The 21,302-nt window shown below is 36.1% G+C and overlaps 1 protein-coding gene across 4 annotated transcripts in view; it reads left to right on the top strand.

Annotated features, from left to right (window-relative positions):
* The window catches only part of NEDD4 (NEDD4 E3 ubiquitin protein ligase), a 193,319-nt gene that overhangs the window by 74,878 nt on the left and 97,139 nt on the right, over positions 1-21,302 (top strand). For 3 of the 4 annotated variants that reach the window (XR_007475551.1, XM_049705989.1, XM_004274657.3), the window contains one exon: positions 698-751. Coding sequence is in view for 3 of the 4 variants with exons in the window: in XM_049705989.1 (XP_049561946.1) it covers positions 698-751 (54 nt within the window). In the remaining variant the exon portion in view is untranslated. Of the gene's footprint in view, positions 1-697; positions 752-11,778; positions 13,892-21,302 lie in introns of those variants that run through there. The other variant, XM_012534771.3, reaches the window with a different exon arrangement.

A 21,302-nucleotide genomic window follows, 5' to 3' on the forward strand; every position in this document is an offset into this window, starting at 1 on the left:
TAAAAGGATTCAGAACACTAGTCTCCATAAAATCAGCATCCACTTTGGGTATTTCTAACCTGATAAATAAAAAGTGAGTACATAAAATTGATAATAAGTTAAAATCTAATCTGTATTTTTAAGTGCTTGTAAATATGTAATTTTTTGAAATTTTATCTCACTTTCAGGAATTTCTTGGAGGTCTAGTGGTTAGGACTCCAGGCTCTCACTGTGGAGGGTGTGGGTTCTATCCCTGGTCGGGGAACTAAAATCCCATAAACTGTGTGGCCAAAAAAAAAAAAGAAATTTTATCTTACTTTCTTTTATTCTATTTTAGAAAAAATGGAAAAATAAGCAACCAAATCCACTTTGTCATTATGGAAAAATTACTAGAAAATGGGTGACTGGTCTGAGCTTTGTATATATTAAGTATCTTGTGTAATTTAAAATATATTTTAAGTAACAGGAATTAGGAAATGGTAACATTTTCAGACATTTATTTCTCAGTGTTTGTGGGTTGATGTTCACTTTTTTTTAATTAAAAGTATAGTTGATTTACAATGTTGTGTTAGTTTTTGGTATACAGCAAAGTACACACACACACACACACACACATATAATTTTTCAGATTCTTTTCCATTATAGGTTATTACAAGATATTGAATATAGTTCCGATGTTCACTTGTTTTTAAAGAAAGGTTGTTTTTTTCTTACTTAGGTTCACCCCCAGCAGCACCGGCTTCTTTTTGAAGTGTTTGATGAAAATCGATTGGTGAGTTCTATTGTACGAGTGTAAAATGTGAAGCAAGGGTATATTTCAGTAGAGCAGCAAGGAAAAGTGGGCTGGGGATCTGTGAGGTGAGGGATGCTTTTGGGATGATTATGGAGACTCTGGGCAAAATGGTGGACAGATAGAATTTTTTTTTCCCTCTTTCCTGGTGCTACTCTCTACCCTTCTATTCTCCCAGGCACCTCTTGGGATTGTCAGTTCTCAGCAGATTCACGGTCTTCCTCAAGGCCTGACATGGCAGGAGATGCAGGAAAGTCAGCCTCTTTGTCTGGCCTTCCCTCACACTCATCCTTGTACCCTGGTCGGTAGTCCCAGGCTCAGGAGCCTTCCCCTCCTCACTCCAGTGGATTTCTTGGGGTTACCTGTATCCAGTTATGACATCCCATCCTCTCCCTTATCCCCACTATTCTACAAAGGAAAGCTATCCTCTCTACACCGATGAAGTAAAGTCCTCTGAAGGATTGCCAGTCCTTAGAGGGACAAAAAGCAAATATAACCTGATTTTATTTTTATAAAAGGATAGTTCTGATTTCTGATTTCCTAAAGACTGTCTTGAAATCCTATCCTTTTCCTAATTTGTCTCTTTGGAACTTTATTTCAAACCTTCTTTTTAGCATCTTACGTTTACATTTTACACTGGTAAGATTTGAATATGAAGGTGTAAGAACAGTGTTATATATTCAAAGCTTATCAGTTACCAAACAGAAGCACCAAAAAAGAAATTAAACAGTTTTATTCATTTTGTAGCTAACATGGAAACTGGATTTTTTAAAGAATCTATTTTTAGTGTTGGACTATACAACACTTTGTTTTTTTCTGTCAAGAAGTGATAACTATACTAGTAACTGAAGATATTGCAGCTGAAATCATTAGTTAGTATCATAACAGGCAAAGGTACTTTTTTGCAGCCAAGGGAGACTTCAGCACTAACTGGCAATGTAATTTTGTAAGGCTGAATGACAGATGTTGATGATTTGCTTATCAGATTTGGTTAGTCACAGAGCTTTTTGTTTTCTGTTTGTATTTTTGCCTTTTTTTTTCTTTTAATAGAATAGGGAATGTCTTCTGTTTTTTTCCCTCTGTTGCTACAGATCTGTTTTCCTTCTAGATAGGACCAGGTGAAATTTAGTATTGGTGTTTTTTTAATCATGAAATAGACATACAAAAAATATGTTTAATATAAATCTTTATTTTAAATAATAAGATGAATATCTGTACACTTCTTACTCAACTTAAGAACTAGAATATTACCAAAATCTTCAAAACCCCTCATACTCCTCCCCAATAGCATCTCCTTTTCTTCCCCTGCAAGTAGTAGCCACTGTCCTGAATATTGTGTTTATCTTTCTTATTTAAAAATTTTTATCATGTATGTATGTATCCCTAAAAGCATAGTAGTTTCCTTTTTCATATTTTTGATTTTATTAGAGTAGTAGCACTCTGAATACTTTCCTCTGTGACATGCTCTTTGCTTAATGTTATATTTGTAAGGTTGATCTGTAGTAAGACATTTTACAGATGCATAGTTTTCCCTTCATCTGCAAATGCTGTAATACCATGATTTATGTATTTATCCTCCTTAATAGATATTAGTGTGGTTTCCAGGTTTTTGCTATAACCAATTGATAAACATTCTTGCTATGTTTCCTGATATACGTGTATGAGTGTATCTCTAAGGTTCATATTTTGGGGTTGAATTGCTGGGTCATGTGTTATTTTTCCTGTTGTTAGTGACACTGATATGAATTTCTTCCTGATTCTTGGGTACATAACTGGTGAACTATTTTATTTGAGTTATTTGCATATTGTCCACAAGGAGGACATGTTTATGCTTTCCACCCTGCTTATAGTTATCTGGTCTTTTTTGCTGATAATCTTATTATGGTACGACTCTTCATTGCCAAAACTGGTATCTATCATGCTCTGATTGGTGCATTAACACTCCTTGACCATTTGCCACGTGTAGAGTACTATACAGGGTGTCACGATAGGTCGAAAGAAAAAAAGCATTGCTTCTGATATTAACAATGGAATATTTCTAAAAAAAAAAAAATAATGCATGTAACAGGATATTATAGATCCCCATACCAAGGAGTCAGAAGTCCTTATAGTCTGGCTTGTGATTTGGTACATTAGCTTGTAACCCTAGACAGATTATTTAATCCTTCTGAAAATATTTTCTCATGTTTAAAAATTGGAATAACAGTATTTGCCTTACCTATCTGATAAATATATTATGAAAATAAAATGAGATAGTAGTTATCAAAGCACTCAGAAAATTTTTCATCATTAATACAGAGTGTTATTTAACGTTCATGGAATCATGCGTTTGTGGCTCTCTGATATCACATTTTGTGTGTTAACTACAGTATGCCATTTCAGACATCTACTGTGTTAGATACTCTGCTATGCATTAGAAATGTAGTTTTTCTTAAAAAGCTCACTTTACTAGCAAAAGGGAACAAGAAATAATTAGAACAGGGTGGTGCTCATCATTCTAATGCTCTGATTTGTTGTTAGTCCTAGCAGGTAATTGAAGTGTACAGATCACCTGAGACGTCATAGATACTATAGCCATTGAAGGAATAACAGGCTTGATTGTGTGCCAGTAAATTGGCCTATGCACTGTAAATGTCATTTTATCATTCTCCTGTAGCATTCACAACTAAATTAGAAGTGCATCCTTTTCCTAGCAGATTCTCTTTGGAAATGTACAGCGAAGAGCACAGGTGCACTTTTAAGGAAAAAGAATTTCTAGTCATCTGGAAAATATTTGCAATATAAGTGATATTTTTTCAGCCAGTTTTAAGAAGCTGGGGATTAAAACAGTCATAGTTTGGTTATGGTTGTGGTGATGTTGATGGTGATGGGACATTTGAGAGTGATGTGCCTTTAAATGAATTCTACCCACCAGTGCAAAAGTTAGTGCTTCTGTGTCACTACCTAAGAGCTATCTCTGCACGCATACAGCCTCTGAAGCTTTAGGAGATGCCTATATTCCATATTCCAGGCAGAGATGCTGTGCTTCTCAAGTTCAGTGGTTGTATTAGTCAGGGTTTTCCAGAGAAACAGAACCAATAGGGGACACACACACACACACACACACACACACACACACACACAGAATGAGACAGTGAGAGATAATGAGGTGGGAGGGATTGATTTACTTTAAGGAATTGCTTTACATGATAGTGGAAGCTGGCAAGTCTGAAATCTGTGAGGTGGTGCTGGCAGGTTGCAGATTCAGGTAAGAGTTAATGCATCTGAAATCTGCAGTGCTGGGCAGCAAGCTGGAAACTAAGGCAGGTTTCTGTGTTATAGTCTTGAGGCAGCATTGCTGCTTCCAGAAACCTGTCTTTGCTCTTAAGGCCTTTAACTGATTGAATGAGAGCCACCACATTATGGAGGGCATTCTGCTTTACTCAAAATCTACAGATTTAAATACTAATCACATATAAAAAATAGCTTCGTAGCAACATCTAGTTCAGTGTTTGACCCATCAGCTGGGCAAAATATCTTAGCCAAGTCAACACATGCAATTAACCATCACAGTGGATATTAGCCTTCAAAGTTCTAGTCAACAATTAGTATTATCCAGAGCCTGTCCATAGCATGTAGGTAATCACATTATTTTCTGTGAAGATAATCAATAACCAAATATCTCAGAATGTGAGGCCCTGAGCTTCAGTCTAATCCTAGGATATTATATGTTTCATTCTAAAATGTGAAATTCTATAGGATTTACATAGACTCCTTCCAGGTGAGGTCTGCCACTACTCTCCAGCTCTTCTCCCCTTGAAGTTAGGGTTGATGCTACTCTCTTGGCATCTGTTTGGCTGAAGGGCTACATTCTACCCCAGGTTCTCCAGGTTGTACACATAACTGCTCTAATACTGGTGCAGATCCTCTGCAGTCCCAGACCAGAGCCAGTAATGCAAACTGTTCAGCCTTCTGAGAATTTAAACTCAGACTAGAGTGCTAGGAAGTGCAATTGAGTTTCTTACTTTTCCTTGGCTGAAACCCTCTTTGCAAATGTTTCAAGCAACCTTCCTTCCTGTCCAGCTGGAGTACTTTTCGATATTTCTTTAGAAGTAGTAGCTGGATCCATCAAACCTCCTCCCTGGTGTTATTTAGTGCTTGCATTGTGCCCAGCATTAGCTCAAGAGGATCAGAAGAAATGTTTAGTTGCGGTCCTCACACTCTGGAAGCTTACAATCTAGTTAGGGGACATGAAACTGATGCTTATAGTGAAGCTTACCAAAGAGAAAACATTTATCTGGTTCATTTTATATTTAAAACCAAAGGAGGAGAGGAAAGACACAGAAGCAAGAAGAACTACAATCCTGAAGCCTGTGGAACAAAAACCACATTCACAGAAAGATAGACAAGATGAAAAGGCAGAGGGCTATATACCAGAAGAAGAAACAAGATAAAACCCCAGAAAAACAACTAAATGAAGTGGAGATAGGCAACCGTCCAGAAAAAGAATTCAGAATAATGATAGTGAAGATGATCCAGGACCTCGGAAAGAGAATGGAGGTGGAGATTGAGAAAATGCAAGAAATGTTTAACAAAGACCTAGAAGAATTAAAGAAAAAACAAACAGAGATGAACAATACAATAACTGAAATGAAAAATACACTAGAAGGAATCAATAGCAGAATAACTGAGGCAGAAGAATGGATAAGTGACCTGGAAGTCAGAATGGTGGAATTCACTGCTGCAAAACAGAATAAAGAAAAAAGAATGAAAAGAAATGAAGACAGCCTAAGAGACCTCTGGGACAACATTAAATGCAACAAGATTCGCATTATAGGGGTCCCAGAAGGAGAAGAGAGAGAGAAAGAACCAGAGAAAATATTTGCAGAGATTATAGTCGAAAACTTCCCTAACATGGGAAAGGAAATAGCCACCTAAGTCCAGGAAGCGCAGCGAGTCCCATACAGCATAAACCCAAGGAGAAACACACCGAGACACATAGTAATCAAATTGGCAAAAATTAAAGACAAAGAAAAATTACTGAAAGCAGCAAGGGAAAAATGACAAATAACATACAAGGGAACTCCCATAGGGTTAACAGCTGATTTCTCAGCAGAAACTCTACAAGCCAGAACGGAGTGGCATGATATACTTAAAGTGATGAAAGGGAAGAACCTACAACCAAGATTACTCTACCCAGCAAGGATCTCATTCAGATTCGATGGAGAAATCAAAAGCTTTACAGACAAGCAAAAGCTAAGAGAATTCAGCACCACAAAACCAGCTCTACAACAAATGCTAAAGGAACTTCTCAAAGTGGGAAACACAAGAGAAGAAAAGAACCTACAAAAACAAACCCAAAACAATTAAGAAAATAGTCATAGGAACATACCTATTGATAATTACCTTAAACATGAATGGATTAAATGCTCCAACCAAAAGACATAGGCTTACTGAATGGATACAAAAACAAGACCCGTCTATATGCTGTCTACAAGAGACCCACTTCAGACCTAGGGACACATACAGATTGAGAGTGACGGGATGGAAAAAGATATTCCATGCAAATGGAAATCAAAAGAAAGCTGGAGGAGCAATACTCATCTCAGATAAGATAGACTTGAAAATAAAGAATGTTACAAGAAACAAGGAAGGACAGTACATAATGATCAAGAGATCAATCCAAGAAGAAGATATAACAATTATAAATATATACGCACCCAACACAGGAGCACCTCAATACATAAGGCAACTGCTAACAGCTGTAAAAGAGGAAATCAACAGTAACACAATAATAGTGGGGGACTTTAACACCTCACTTACACCAATGGACAGATCATCCAAAATGAAAATAAATAAGGAAACAGAAGCTTTAAATGACACAATAGACCAGATAGATTTCATTGATATTTATAGGACATTCCATCCAAAAACAGCAGATTACACTTTCTTCTCAAGTGCGCATGGAACATTCTCCAGGGTAGATCACATTTTGGGTCTCAAATAAAGCCTCAAAAATTTAAGAAAATTGATATCATATCAAGCATCTTTTCTGACCACAACGCTAGGAGATTAGAAATGAATTGCAGGTGAAAAAACGTAAAAAACACAAACACATGGGGCCTAAACACTACTTTACTAAGTAACCAAGAGATCACTGAAGAAATCAAAGAGGAAATCAAAAAATACCTAGAGACAAATGACAATGAAAACACAACAATCCAAAACCTATGGGATGCAGCAAAAGCAGTTCTAAAAGGGAAGTTTATAGCTGTACAAGCCTACCTCAAGGAACAAGAAAAATCTCAAATAAACAATCTAACCTTACACCTAAAGGAACTAGAGAAAGAAGAACAAACAAAACCCAAAGTTAGCAGAAGGAAAGAAATCATAAAGATCAGAGCACAAAAAAATGAAATAGAAACAAAGAAAACAATAGCAAAGATCAATAAAACTAAAAGCTGGTTCTTTGAGAAGATAAACAAAATTGATAAACCATTAGCAAGACTCATCAAAAAAAGAGGGAGAGGACTCAAATCAATAAAATTAGAAGTGAAAAAGAAGTTACAACAGACACTGCAGAAATACAAAGCATCCTAAGAGACTATTACCAGCAATTCTATGCCAATAAAATGGACAACCTGGAAGAAATGGACAAATTCTCAAAAAGGTATAACCGTCCAAGACTGAACCAGGAAGAAATAGAAAATATGAACAGACCAATCACAAGTTACAAAATTGAAACCGTGATTAAAAATCTTCCAACAAACAAAAGTCCAGGACCAGATGGCTTCACAGGTAAATTCTATCAAACATTTAGAGAAGAGCTAACACCCATCCTTCTCAAACTCTTCCAAAATATTGTGGAGGAAGGAACACTCCCAAACTCATTCTATGAGGTCACCAACACCCTGATACCAAAACGAGACAAAGATACTACAAAAAAAGAAAATTACAGACCAATATCACTGATGAATATAGATACAAAAATGCTCAACAAAATACTAGCAAACAGAATCCAAGAACACATTAAAAGGATCATATACCATGATCAAGTGGAATTTATCCCAGGGATGCAAGGATTCTTCAATATACACAAATCAATCAATGTGATATACCATATTAACAAATTGAAGAATTAAAACCATATGATCATCTCAATAGATGCAGAAAAAACTTTTGACAAAATTCAACACCGATTTATGGTAAAAACTCTCCAGAAAGTGGGCATAGAGGGAACCTACCTCAACATAATAAAGGCCATATACAACAAACCCACAGCAAACATCATTCTCAATGGTGAAAACCTGAAAGCATTTCCTCTAAGATCAGGAACAAGACAAAGATGTCCACTCTCTCTGCTATTATTCAACATAGTTTTGAAAGTCCTAACCACAGCAATCAGAGAAGAAAAAGAAATAAAAGGAAACAAATTGGGAAAGAAGAAGTAAAACTGTCACTGTTTGCAGATGACACGATACTATACATAGAGAATCCTAAAGATGTCACCAGAAAACTACTAGAGCTAATCAATGAATTTGGTAAAGTAGCAGGATACAAAATAAATGCACAGAAATCTCTTGCATTCCTATACACTAATGATGAAAAATCTGAAAGAGAAATTAAGGAAACACTCCCATTTACCACTGCAACAAAAAGAATAAAATACCTAGGAATGAACCTTCCTAGGGAGACAAAATACCTGTATGCAGAAAACTATAAGACTCTGATGAAAGAAATTAAAGATGATACCAACAAATGGAGAGATATACCATGTTCTTGGATTGGAAGAATCAATATTGTGAAAATGACTATACTACCCAAAGCAATCTACAGATTCAATGCAATCCCTATCAAATTACCAATGACATTTCTTATTGAACTAGAACAAAAAATCTTAAAATTTGTATGGAGACACAAAAGACCCCGAATAGCCAAAGCAGTCTTGAGGGAAAAAAACCAAGCTGGAGGAATGAGACTCCCTGACTTCAGACTATACTACAGAGTTACAGTAATCAAGACAATATGGTACTGGCACAAAACCGGAAATAGATCAATGGAACAAGATAGAAAGCCCAGAGGTAAACCCACGCACCTATGTTCAACTAGTCTATGACAGAGGAGGCAAGGATATACAATGGAGAAAAGACAGTCTCTTCAACAAGTGGTGCTGGGAAAACTGGACAGCTACATGTAAAAGAATGAAATTAGAACACTCCCTAACACCATACATAAAAATAAACTCAAAATGGATTAGAGACCTAAATGTAAGACTGGACACCATAAAACTCTTAGAGGAAAACATAGGCAGAACACTCTCTGACATAAATCACAGCAAGATCTTTTTTGATCCACCTCCTAGAGTAATGGAAAGAAAAAGAAAAATTAACAAATGGGACCTAATGAAACCTCAAAGCTTTTGCACAGCAAAGGAAACCATAAACAAGACAAAAAGACAACCCTTAGAATGGGAGAAAATATTTGCAAATGAATCAACGGACAGAGGATTAATCTCCAAAATATATAAACAGCTCATGCAACTCAATATTAAAAAAACAAGCAACCCAATCCCAAGATGGGCAGAAGACATAAATAGACATTTCTCCAAAGAAGACTTACAGATGGCCAAGAAGCACATGAACAGCTGCTCAACATCACTAGTCATTAGAGAAATGCAAATCAAAACTCACACCAGTTAGAATGGGCATCATCAGAAAATTTACAAACAACAAATGCTGGAGGGGATGTGGAGAAAAGGGAACCCTCTTGCACTGTTGGTGGGAATTAAACTGATACAGTCACTATAGAGAACAGTATGGAGGTTCCTTAAAAAATTAAAAATAGAATTACCATATGATCCAGCAATCCCTTTACTGGGCATATACCCAGAGAAAACCACAATTCAAAAAGACACATGCACCCTAATGTTCATTGCAGCACTATTTACAATAGCCAGGTCATGGAAGCAAACTAAATGCCCATATACAGACGAATGGATAAAGAAGATATGGTACATATATACAATGGAATATGACTCAGCCTTAAAAGGGAACAAAACTGGGTCTTTTGTAGAGACGTGGATGGATCTCGAGACTGTCATACAGAGTGAAGTAAGGCAGAAAGAGAAAAACAAATATCGTATATTAACGCATATATGTGGAACCTATAAAAAGGGTACAGATGAACTGGTTTGCAGGGCAGAAATTGAGACACAGATGTAGAGGACAAACGTATGGATATCAAGGGGGGAAAGCGGTGGGGGGTGTGTGGGTGTGATGAATTGGGCGATTGGGATTGACATGTATACACTGATGTGTATAAAATTGATGACTAATAAGAACCTGCTGTATAAAAAAATAAATAAAATTAAAAATTAAAAAAAAACAACCAAAGGATATTTGCTTATTAACTGGAAGTTTTAGGCCACAGACATGAGCAGTTTAATCTCATTGATCAGCTTATTAGAAGTGATCCATTTTTTGAGTCATCAGATTCCTAACTTAATTAAAGAAGGAAAGCTGCTATAGTTATTTGAAGGTATAGTGAAAAGATTAGGACTCTTGCTTCTTAAAGAAACAAGATTATAAGGGAATATGTACTAAAGTCTATAAAATCATAGTGTAGATTATACAAAACCAAAATAGCATAATAATTTTATTACTAAGTTTATAATTGTACCCATTCTAAAACAGTACTATCTCATTCTAGTCAGAAATAGAATTTAGTAAATTCCATATTTCTATTTTGTCCTCTTAATTGATTAAAAACACTTTAGAAAATTGTGATTGAGAACAGATCTATCTTAAGTTTTCTTTTTTAAACAAACTGCAAGTAGATGTTTTACATATTTGCTTTTACTTAGAAAAAAACACTTAGAAAAATACAACTTGGGTGTAGTACCATGTGGTGTAAACAACTGAACTATTTTACTTTTTACTTTCCTATGAATGAGCCAGTATATATTTATTACTGGAGTTCCAGCTGTAAATTTCAGGTAAGGGGTTTAAATATACCCTAGAGTATTATTTAAAAATAAATTTGTTTCTTTCAAATAGAATACCAACCTTGGTCTATGACATTTAGGGGAGAAATTAAAATATTAAACTTCTGTTACCTAGTAAACTGAAAATAAAGTAAAAGTTAAATAAATACACAGCAGAAAAATACATATACAAAATCACAACATCTAAAAGGACAAACAGTCTCCTGTTCTCTCCTGCAGGAGCTTTATCAGCAGTGGGTAAGTAATTCCACCTCTAGGGCAGTCCTAGTACTCAAAAATGTAAACAAGTATGTACTTTGTTTATATCAAGAAATATGCAGCATGGTTTATACTTCTTCACAGATATTGAACAACTAAATGAATTGTTTCAGTGCACCAGTAGGGGACAGCAAAGAGCCCTTAGAGTTTTTCAGAACAGAATTGGCATTGAGATATGTTTATTTGATGTGTTAAATCCTTTTTAGACTTCTTTACCTACCACAACACTCTCTAAAGTGAATGAATTGCAGAGACAGTGGAATAAAATATCTTGTGTGCTCAAACTATATCGGGGGATAGTTTTTCTGTCTAATCTGCATATATTTTTAATGGAATGTTTGCTTAGGCTATTTCTTGGCAGAGTTTTAATAGTCAGAATATAAATGGCATCATTTAAAGACTGTACTGCTTGGCTGGAAAAGCCTTAAAATTACAGGAGAAAATGCTTGGTGACAGCTTCTCTCAAACTTTTTTTTCCTCAGACGTATGCTCAAGTTTTGCAGTAGTATTGCTAGGCTAATTTTGTATTTCGATCCTTCAGCTTTCACTATTTATAAGTACGTAGTGTTTTGGAAGCTAAAATATTTATCTATTTGATTTAATGCTAAAGTTTTAATTCACCTCAAAGTTTTGGTATTTCCAAATTTATACATGTTTGAATTTACTCATTTTAAAAATATTAACAGTCTATATTCCTTTCTATGTTTACTAAATTGACTAAATTGACTAGATTTCTATGTTTACTAAATTGACTGTTTGGAAATTCAATCCTTGATTTGATACTCAATTACATGGAGTTTCATTCCTACCAACTTCCTGTAATACTATCCCTATGGGTAAAAATATTAGTGGTCAAACTCTGCTGGAGAAAGCATAGGCACCGTGATTCACATAGTTAAATGTTCATTTAGTAGAGCTGGAGTGAAAAAATACTGTTTCAACTTGAAATGCTAGAAGATTGTTGTTCTTGTGTTACTCATTCATGCAAATTGGAGAAGGTATAATTGAAACAAGGTTGGCAGTGTTTGAGGCAGTGTGCTGCAGCTGAGCTCAGCTTAAAGGTCGCTGGAAATCAAGTGCTTTGTAAGTGAAGGCATTTTGACTACAGACGATTCAAGACATTTTGTAAACGTCAGTCTCGGGAATGGGCCGTCTTTTTCTTTCTGTGATATCTGGTCTCTAAGGTTTTACTTAGGATAAAGACTACGACTTCTGAGCTCTTTTAGGCACCACAAATGATTTTTTCTTTCGATGCAGTGCAGCTGCTTCTAGCCTGTCTACCGACAGAGATCTTTGTTATGACTTTCAGCCCTTAACATGTTTGGAAATGAGAACAAATGGCACAAAGCTTACGATTGCACTTTGCAGCCAGAAGAAGCAATACTTATCCTGTGTCAGAAACCTCTGGAGATGATTCGGATAGCAGTGTTCACATGTGCTTCACGAGACCAACACGGACTTCAACGTCTAACGTGGTTCAAATGAAGCTGACTCCCAGACAGACTACACTACCTCCGTTAATAAAGGAAAACGTTAAGTCTCGGGAAGGATCATCTGTTCCTTCACCTGAAAATGTTAATAAAAAGAGCAGCTGTCTGCAGATTTCACTACAGCCAACAAGGTACAGTGGATGTCTTCAGTCTGGCAATGTCTTAGCTGATGGTGATGATGCTTCATTTACTTGTGTCTTGAAGGATGGCAGTGCTGTGGTTGATAATGAACTGAATGCTGTGGATGATGGTAACCTCTTGAGCAGTCCTGCCATTTGCAGTGGTAGCCTTAGTCACTTCTCAGCCAGTGAGAATGGGTCTTATAGCAGCAACGGTAGTGATTATGGGTCATGCACAAGTATCACCAGTGGAGGTTCATACACCAACAGTATCATCAGTGATAGCAGTGGTTATACTTTTCCACCAACTGATGATACCTTTTTTGGTGGAAATTCATCTTCTGACAGCATCTCCAATAGAAGTTTGGCAAACAGGAATACTACTCCATGTGAAATTTTTTCGAGAAGTAGAAGTACAGTTCCCTTTGTCCAGCATGACCTGGATCGTGGACTAGAGATTATGAAATTGCCTGTGAGCAGGAACTTGAAAATTCCACTAAAACGTTGTTCATCCTTAGTCATTTTTCCTAGGAGTCCTTCAGATACCCCACCAACTTCTCTAACAAGTACAGGTACTCCTCCAAGCAAAGGATCCTATCAGACCTCACACCAGTTTATTATTTCTCCTAGTGAAATTGCCCACAATGAAGATGGCAGTAGTGCTAAGGGATTTCTTTCAACAGCTGTCAATGGACTTCGGTTATCTAAAACAATCTGTACTCCCAGAGAAGTAAGAGACATACGACCTCTTCACAGCTCATTACAAAAGAAAATTGTTATTGCAAATAATAGTCCAAATCAGACTGTCTGTGAAAAGTCATCTGAAGGATATTCTTGCGTTTCAGTGCATTTCACCCAACAAAAAGCAACTGCATTAGATTGTGAAACAGCAAATGGTGATTGTAGACCAGAGATGTCAGAAATTAAGCTTAATTCTGATTCAGAGTATATTAAGCTTATGCACAGGACATCTGCATGTTTACCATCTTCCCAAAATGTAGATTATCAAATAAATATCAATGGACAGTTGGAAAGACCACATTTACAGATAAACAAAAATCATGCTCTTTTACAAAGAAGTATTTCATTGGGAGGAACTTATCCAAATGTTTCCTGTTTATCCAGCCTTAAGCACAGTTGTTCTAAGGGGGGACCATCTCAGTTACTCATAAAGTTTGCATCTAGGAATGAAGGTAAAGTTGATAATTTAACAAGAGACAGCAACAGAGATTTCACAAATGAACTATCTAATTCTTTACAGCATTCTTGTAAGGTAAGTCTCCTTTGGTCTTGGTAAATGTTATTTTATACTAGAATGGCTCTATGAAATATTTGGTTAAAATTTATTATAACTTGGCAGCTTTATATATTTTCTTGGTCCTTAGCTAGCAAGCACTGTGTAGTCATGAACTTCATATTTGTAAATCTGAAAAAATGCCCAGTAGTTTTTCACTCCATTTGTTATTTTATCAATGTAGAAAATATGTATTTAAAAAAACTTTCCAAAGTGATTTAAGCCATAAAACATTTCTGTCACATAAAAACAAGCTAAAATAATAATTTATTTGATAACATTTTGCCTTCATATGTTTTCCCTCAAGTGGCATGGTATTTTAATGTCTAACTCCGTATTTTATTCCTACTTTCAAAAATGCTCATTTTGTATTCTCCCCTCCTTAAGCATTGTGAAAAAAAGGAAAATATAGAAAGCCACTCAAAGTATTAAACAGTAAAAAGTCTACATAAAAATGTGAAAATCTTCTTATAAGTGAACATAGAGAAAATGTTTCTTTAAAATACATATATTTATTTGATCATCGATAAAAACTGTTATGCTGAATGTTTAAAGAAGAGGAAAAATAAATGTTATCTGCATTTGTATATACCCTTAACCACAGGAATTTTGTTTCCACCCTATTTTTCTTTAGCTACCAGTTAAGTGTGCCTTCTAAAATGTAACTCACTCAACAATATTGAATTCTAAATTTTGTATTTTTAAATTTGGTTTCAATTGCTAGGTATTTTCCATAATTCTCTAATTACCCAATTAATTTGTTATTTTGGTAATTTTGCTTTATTATATTAGTAATTTAACTCTAGTGAATCTTAACCAAAACAGTTTTTTAATGTAATTTGGCCTTTCCAAAGTATTTTAAGTGTTTTGAACTTAAATAGATTTTTTAAATTTCTGTATTTGGAAGATCTTGCCAGATTTCTGCAAATGAAAAAAATGTTTCTGACTAAACCAATTTTAGATGACAGTACATAATAGTTTGGGGGAAAAAAACTTATCTGTTTATCTGTGTTTGTATAACAAAATCAATATTAAAGATTCTTTTAACACTTCTGGGCAAATAAAATATTAAGTAATTGCTAGTTTGTTTTCTCTCTTTTGAAGTCTGATAAATATAATTCTTGTTATCCAATGCCCAGATGTTAATATAAGCAGCTACTTTACTGAGGATGAATAAAGATCACATTTCAAATTCTGATGTATGTTTTAGAATTATTAATTCCATTTACAAAACTTTTAAAACACCAGCTGTTAGGAGATTATAATCCATTCAGTTGTCTTGTCTTCTAAAAAAAAGCAATTAAGTGATACTATGAAGAAATACATTAATAGTTCGCTAATTGTACGACATGTACCTTGTAAATTTATTTTACATTTAATGAAATAATTAACCTGAAAGGAAAAATTAACCTAGAAATATTTCTAGAAATATCCTTTAAATAGTTGATTTTGTGGTAATATTATAGTTTGTTGTTGTTGATGCTTTTGAAAAAATGGTATTTTTAATGTTTTTTTAAAAAGTGTGACTGCCTTTTGCGTGGCTAAAAGATACACTTTTATTGGCTTTATTTAAAATTAGGTAAGCTAACTTAAATATTTTTTTGTGACAGCCAAATGCCTAGCTTTCTGCAGATTCTATTTTTTTTGATAGATTATTGGATTATAAAATAGTTCGGAAGTGTGCCATTTGCTGGAGAGCTTTAAATTGTTCCTCCTTTTAATGTTTTTTAAACAGCTGTTTATACAAGAATTGTAAACAATATAGGACCATTACATTTAACACATACTGGATCTAAATTGATCTAATTGTTTACTGGTAAATCAAGGGCTTGTTTTAAGAGGAAAAATAATAATGTTGTTTTTTCTAAACATAGCAGTGACAACAATAATGGGGTTTTAGAAATAATCCTGTGTTTATCAATAATTATATATTAATCTAATTATAGTGGTATATTGTAACTCATTTATAAATAAACAGCTCCCAAAATATTTCCCATGACTCCAGTTAGTCTGGGTTAGTATTCTGATATGCTGAGTCTGGATTCACATTTAACAAGTTGATATTAGAGTAGCATTTAGTAATGTCAGCTATCTGTACCCAGCAGCCATGAAATTAAATCACTGCTTTGGTCAGGGACCCTGGTTTCTAAAGCACTGAGAGGTCTACAGATTCTTTTCTTCTGTGTTTAGCTACCAGTCTCTAGGAGAATAGTATCCAGTTTCTAGCTCTCTATAATCAACAGCTCATTACTGGCTAATTTTTTAAATTTAGTGAGAACTTTTACCTGTATCTGCGACTGGGGTTCTGTGTGTTGTTTACAACTGGGGATGAAGATGAGACTTTGTTTTCCACATAATAATGTTGATTTCACTTATTGCCATCAAAGAGCATAACAATAACTGGCATATATTTATTATATATATTTTTTGAGAGACAATGTTACTTTGGTAAAGGCTTTATAATGACTTTTGATCTGAAAGTAGATATTTGATATTTTAACATTGTGTGTATTGTCAGCTCGATCAAGAGATAGGTTAAGGAGCTAAGATGGTTTTTATACAGTTACAGAAATTACCATTCAGATTTCTAAAATCTGTGCAATAGTTAGTTTACTCTATTATTATTTTATTTTTCCCTATCTATTGTTTCTTTTAAATTTCATGTATTGTTAGGATGCTCAGAAATTTCATTGCCCTGTTATTTAAAATACCTTAGCATTTGCCTAAGCTTGTATATGTCTTCCATACTTCATGTATATGCATGCTTTTATCAGAAATTTTGACTTTACATCTTTCTTTTTATTATAAACGTTTTTGTTTATTTTCTGTTATTTAATCCTAGGTAGGTAAATTGCTTAAGCCTAGTGTAGAAGAACTTTAAAAAACTATGTTTCAATTCTTTCAAAGCCTTTAAAACTAATCTCAAGAACTTAGATTTCAATAATATATTTAGCTGTTCTTCCCAAAACAACTGTTTTAAATATTTACTATTTTTAGTGTTCCATTATTTTCTTAGTCCTTATTTTATTAACTTTAGCAGAATATTTAGAGACATTTGGTTAAATTTATTTTGAACACTTAATCTTTCCTATAAAAATCAATATAGTTTATAAGTATTAACCCTAAAACTGTAATGCAACAATGTTAATGACCAGTTTTAGAAACCTGGTGAGAGGTGTGTGCATGTATATGTACATTTCTTAGAACTGAAGAACTAAAATATTAATTTCAGGGTGGTTCCGGGAGGTGAATTGTTTGCTTCAGAAATACTTTGTATTTCTCTGTAGACGTGTCTTTAATTCATTCATCTGGCACATGTTTGAGTGCCTACTGTTTGCCAGTCACTGACTCAAGTTCTGGGAATAAAAGATACTGAAGCACAGTTTCTACTTGGGGGAACTCCCATCCTAGTTAGAGACACACTGGTAGATAAAAAAAATTCCAGTCTAAAGTGTGATGTACTAAAATAGAGCTGTATATGAGAAAGTGAGAAAGATGCAGTGTGACTCTAGCACAGGGAGTCCAGGGATGTGGGAGGAGATGATATGCTGGCAGTGGGTGGGAGTCCCATTGCATGGAGCACCTTATGCTGAAAGAAAGCAGTGTGTCTCCTGCTAACAGATAATAGTTAGGCAATGGAAGTCATTATTTGAGAGTATGACATGCTCACTTTTATGTTTTTAGATGATACTTTCTTATGACACCATGGATTATAAGTGAATTCAAGTTTTCCTAACTTGGATGGCCAGGTGAATAGTGACATCGTGAACTAAGATAGGGAATTCAGCAGAAGGGGCCAGATTGGGAGGGCAAAGAAAAAACCATGCGTCATTAAGTTTCTGTACCGAGAAGCTGCCCTGGTAGTACTGCTGTCAAGTAAGGTAGTTGGAGATACAGGCTCAGGACTCAGGAGAGAAGTGAGAGCTGGAAATGTAGCTTGGGAGTCATGAGTCTAGTCAAAGACTTAGGTAAGGATGAACCGAAAAAAGCATGAAAGTGAGATGGGAGGAGTGATAAATCAGAATTCTGGGGACTACCAACTTTGGAGAAACAGTGGAAGAGGAGATAAAAAGGAGTCCAAGAAAGAGCCACCGGAGGAGCAGAGAGGCCAGGAGAGCTTGGAGGCCTGAAAGCCAAGGGAAGGGAAAGTTCAAGGTGAGCAGCATACAGTGCCATGGAATTTAGGTATCCATTGAGTGTAAGAGGTCCTTGGTGACTTTAGTAAAAGTAGGCTCAGGGGCACAGTGTAAAAGCCTGGTTGAAGAAAGAATGAAACAGGTGAGGAAGCAAAAACAGCAGGCATAGCTTGTTTGCTCAATGTCATAAAAATAGTCATGAGTTAGTGTAGGCAAGGTATGTATTTAATGGCTATCATATAGAATACATGGTATTATGTGGTTATAATTGCGTAAGACAAACTGTCCACAAGGATATTGCAGCCTGTTCTCTAGGAGGAGAAAAGGTCTGTAGCTCTCTGTTCTTTCACCTTAGAAGTAAAGAATAAGTGAGCATCGGCAGTGAAAACTGAAATGGAGACTGAGCAGTATGAAATGAAGGGAACAAACAATTAGGAGTGAAAGCGTGAAACCACCTCTGAGTAGTCACAACTCTTGGCCAGCAGCATTATCCTAACGTTCTTCTCCCCCTCCCTACCACCCAAAATAAGACAAAACAAAAATAGAGCTTCCAGGTAGAAAACAGGTCAGGGTTTAAGGCCTCTTCCTAGAAACGACTTGGAGAAGAGGCACCTCTGTCTTGCTGTCACCGGCTTCTTCCAGCATAGGGAGCCCACCGTGTGCTACCTGTGGTGAGGCCTGGCCCTTCTAGATCCACTCTCCCTTTATGTTATGGGTGACAGGGAACAGGATGAACTAGGAGAAGCTAGGACCGGAGGCTGTATGGGCAGAAGGGGCTTGGCAGAGTTCCTGGGTGTGGCCAGCCAACGTGTTGAGGTCAGGAGGGTGGTTAGCAGGAGTGAATGAGTGCTGAGAAGGGCATCCGATGATCTTGCCAACAAATACACAAAATACCTGAAGTCTTGCTCAAGTGTGTGGTTCGGTATTCTTTGTTGGCCAAGTGGGAGACTGGAAGACTATGGTCAGGTGAAGACCAACATTTAGAGATAGCCTGTAAACAAGAGGTGAGCCGATGTGCCCTGGTTTAGTGAGATATCTGGGGGGAGACTCTCAACATAGCAGCAGTTGTCGGGAAGCAATTTTACCTTCGCTGAGATTTCACAAAACTTTTTAAATATAACTAGAGCAGATCTGAGAACTTGGAAGGGCAAGCAGCTAGCATGTTTATATACCTGGTAGCCCAATTCAGGGATGGGTCATAACAAAGAAGACCTTGACCAAGAGATCCCATGATGTTTCTAGTCAGGGTTCTAGGATATCTTGGCAGAGGGCTGTGGTGATCATGCCTTCTCTTGACTTAGATGTATTACATCTAAGATAAAAACCATAGCACTGTGAAACGTTTTGTGATGTACCTTAATAGACGAAATATTACCAAGCAAGAAGTTTACATCAAGGATATTGGTGGTACAATGGACAATGTCTTTATGTTCATCGAGTACGGAAACATTCTTAATGTTTACATTAAAACATTCTTAATTTTTATCTTTCATCCCTCTTACAAAAGCTGAGTATAACATTTTATGATATAGCTAAAATAATATTATCTAGAACTACTTCCTTTTTTTAATGAAATAGCTCTTTTTATTTATTTATTTTGGCTGTGTTGGGTCTTTGTTGCTGCGTGCGGGCTTTCTCTAGTTGTGGCGAGCTGGGGCTACTCTTCGTTGCGGTGCACAGGCCTCTCATTGCGGTGGCTTCTCTTGTTGCGGAGCATGGGCTCTAGGTGCGTGGGCTTCAGTAGTTGCAGCACGCGGGCTCAGTAGTTGCAGTACATGGGCCCTAGAGCACATGGGCTTCAGTAGTTGCAGCACACGGGCTCTAGGGCACGTGGGCTTCAGTAGTTGTGGTGCACAGGCCCAGTAGTTGTGGCTTGCGGGCTCTAGGTGCGCAAGCTTCAGTAGTTGTGGTGCACGGGCTTAGTTGCTCCATCGCATGTGGGATCTTCCTGGACCAGGGATTGAACCCATATCCCCTGCATTGGCAAGCGAATTCTTAACTACTGCGCCACCAGGGAAGTTCCTAGGACTACTTCCTTTTTTTTCCTCTTTCAAATATTTGTTGGTAAGCTGCCTTCTAATGCTTTAAGGATTGCAACTGGACAATGGCTTATTAAGTTGTCATTTGGACTACTGATTTTCAAATTTTCATGTGTGTGTACATCTCCTAGAGATCTTGTTAAAAGGCAGATTTTGGTTCAGTAGGTCTGGAGTGGGGCCTGAGGGTTCCGTATTTCTAACGTGCTCCCAGGTCATACCAATGCTGCTAATTCCTCAAACGCACTTTGAGAAGCAAGGCTTAAGACAATTTTTTAAAATGAGAACAGTAATACAGTTCATAGTTGAAGTATCCAGTGAGTCCCTCTTCCACTTTTACATAAAGAAGAACCATAGGTATGCTGTGGCCAGGGCTAAAATAATTTGCAAGGAGTTTTAAATCCTCTTGGACATTTAGACTAGTTATGGATTGAGACCATGTGATGCAGAAGAGATTGTTTGGACCAACAAACATTCAAGAGCAAGATTGTCTGCCTGTCTCACAAAAGAACTTTAGTATGACTCTTGCAGAATTGTGACTATTAAATCTTCTAGGATTACATTTTAGTTTCATTTAAGAAGTTAAAAATATTGGTCTATAAGGCATGCAGTTCTGCTTAAAGAAATCTCTTGAATTCATTATGGCTGTAATTCTGGTTTGTGTTGTTTTTGAAATTGTTGCCTACATTAACTTTTTCCCCTCTCAGCATGAGATTTGAAAAATATGCAATGGAAATGTATTTTTCTTAACTATTCTGGCTTACTCAAGCAATAGCTTCTACCTTCCTCTTTGTGAACACTTTCAATCTTTCCAATATACTTTCCTGTAGCAGTGCCAGTTTAGGGTACTATTGAGAATGTTTGAATCTTACATTGGCTCATGTAATGAAATGAAACACCGTCTATAATTAATGCTTACTTATGAGCTATCCTCTTGATAGATCTATAGGGAGAAAGTTTAAAAATCCTTTATGTGTAACTTTGTAATGCTACTTAAAAGTATATATCTATTCTCAAGCATAAATCACTATATGAAAATCTTAGGAACTGTTCTTCCGTAGGAGCAGTTGAAGACATTTTATCGGTAGCTGGGTTTTTGTGGTCTTCATGGCTGCTTGTGGCTTAGCCTAACTTCAGGGAGCCTAATAACACATTAAACATTTCAGGTAAGCAATGAGAAAAAGGAAGCATAGCAAGAAAAAAGTTAAAGATAGGGAG

This window comes from Orcinus orca, chromosome 2 (genome assembly GCF_937001465.1).
Source record: "Orcinus orca chromosome 2, mOrcOrc1.1, whole genome shotgun sequence".
Classification (NCBI taxonomy): Eukaryota; Metazoa; Chordata; class Mammalia; order Artiodactyla; family Delphinidae; genus Orcinus; species Orcinus orca.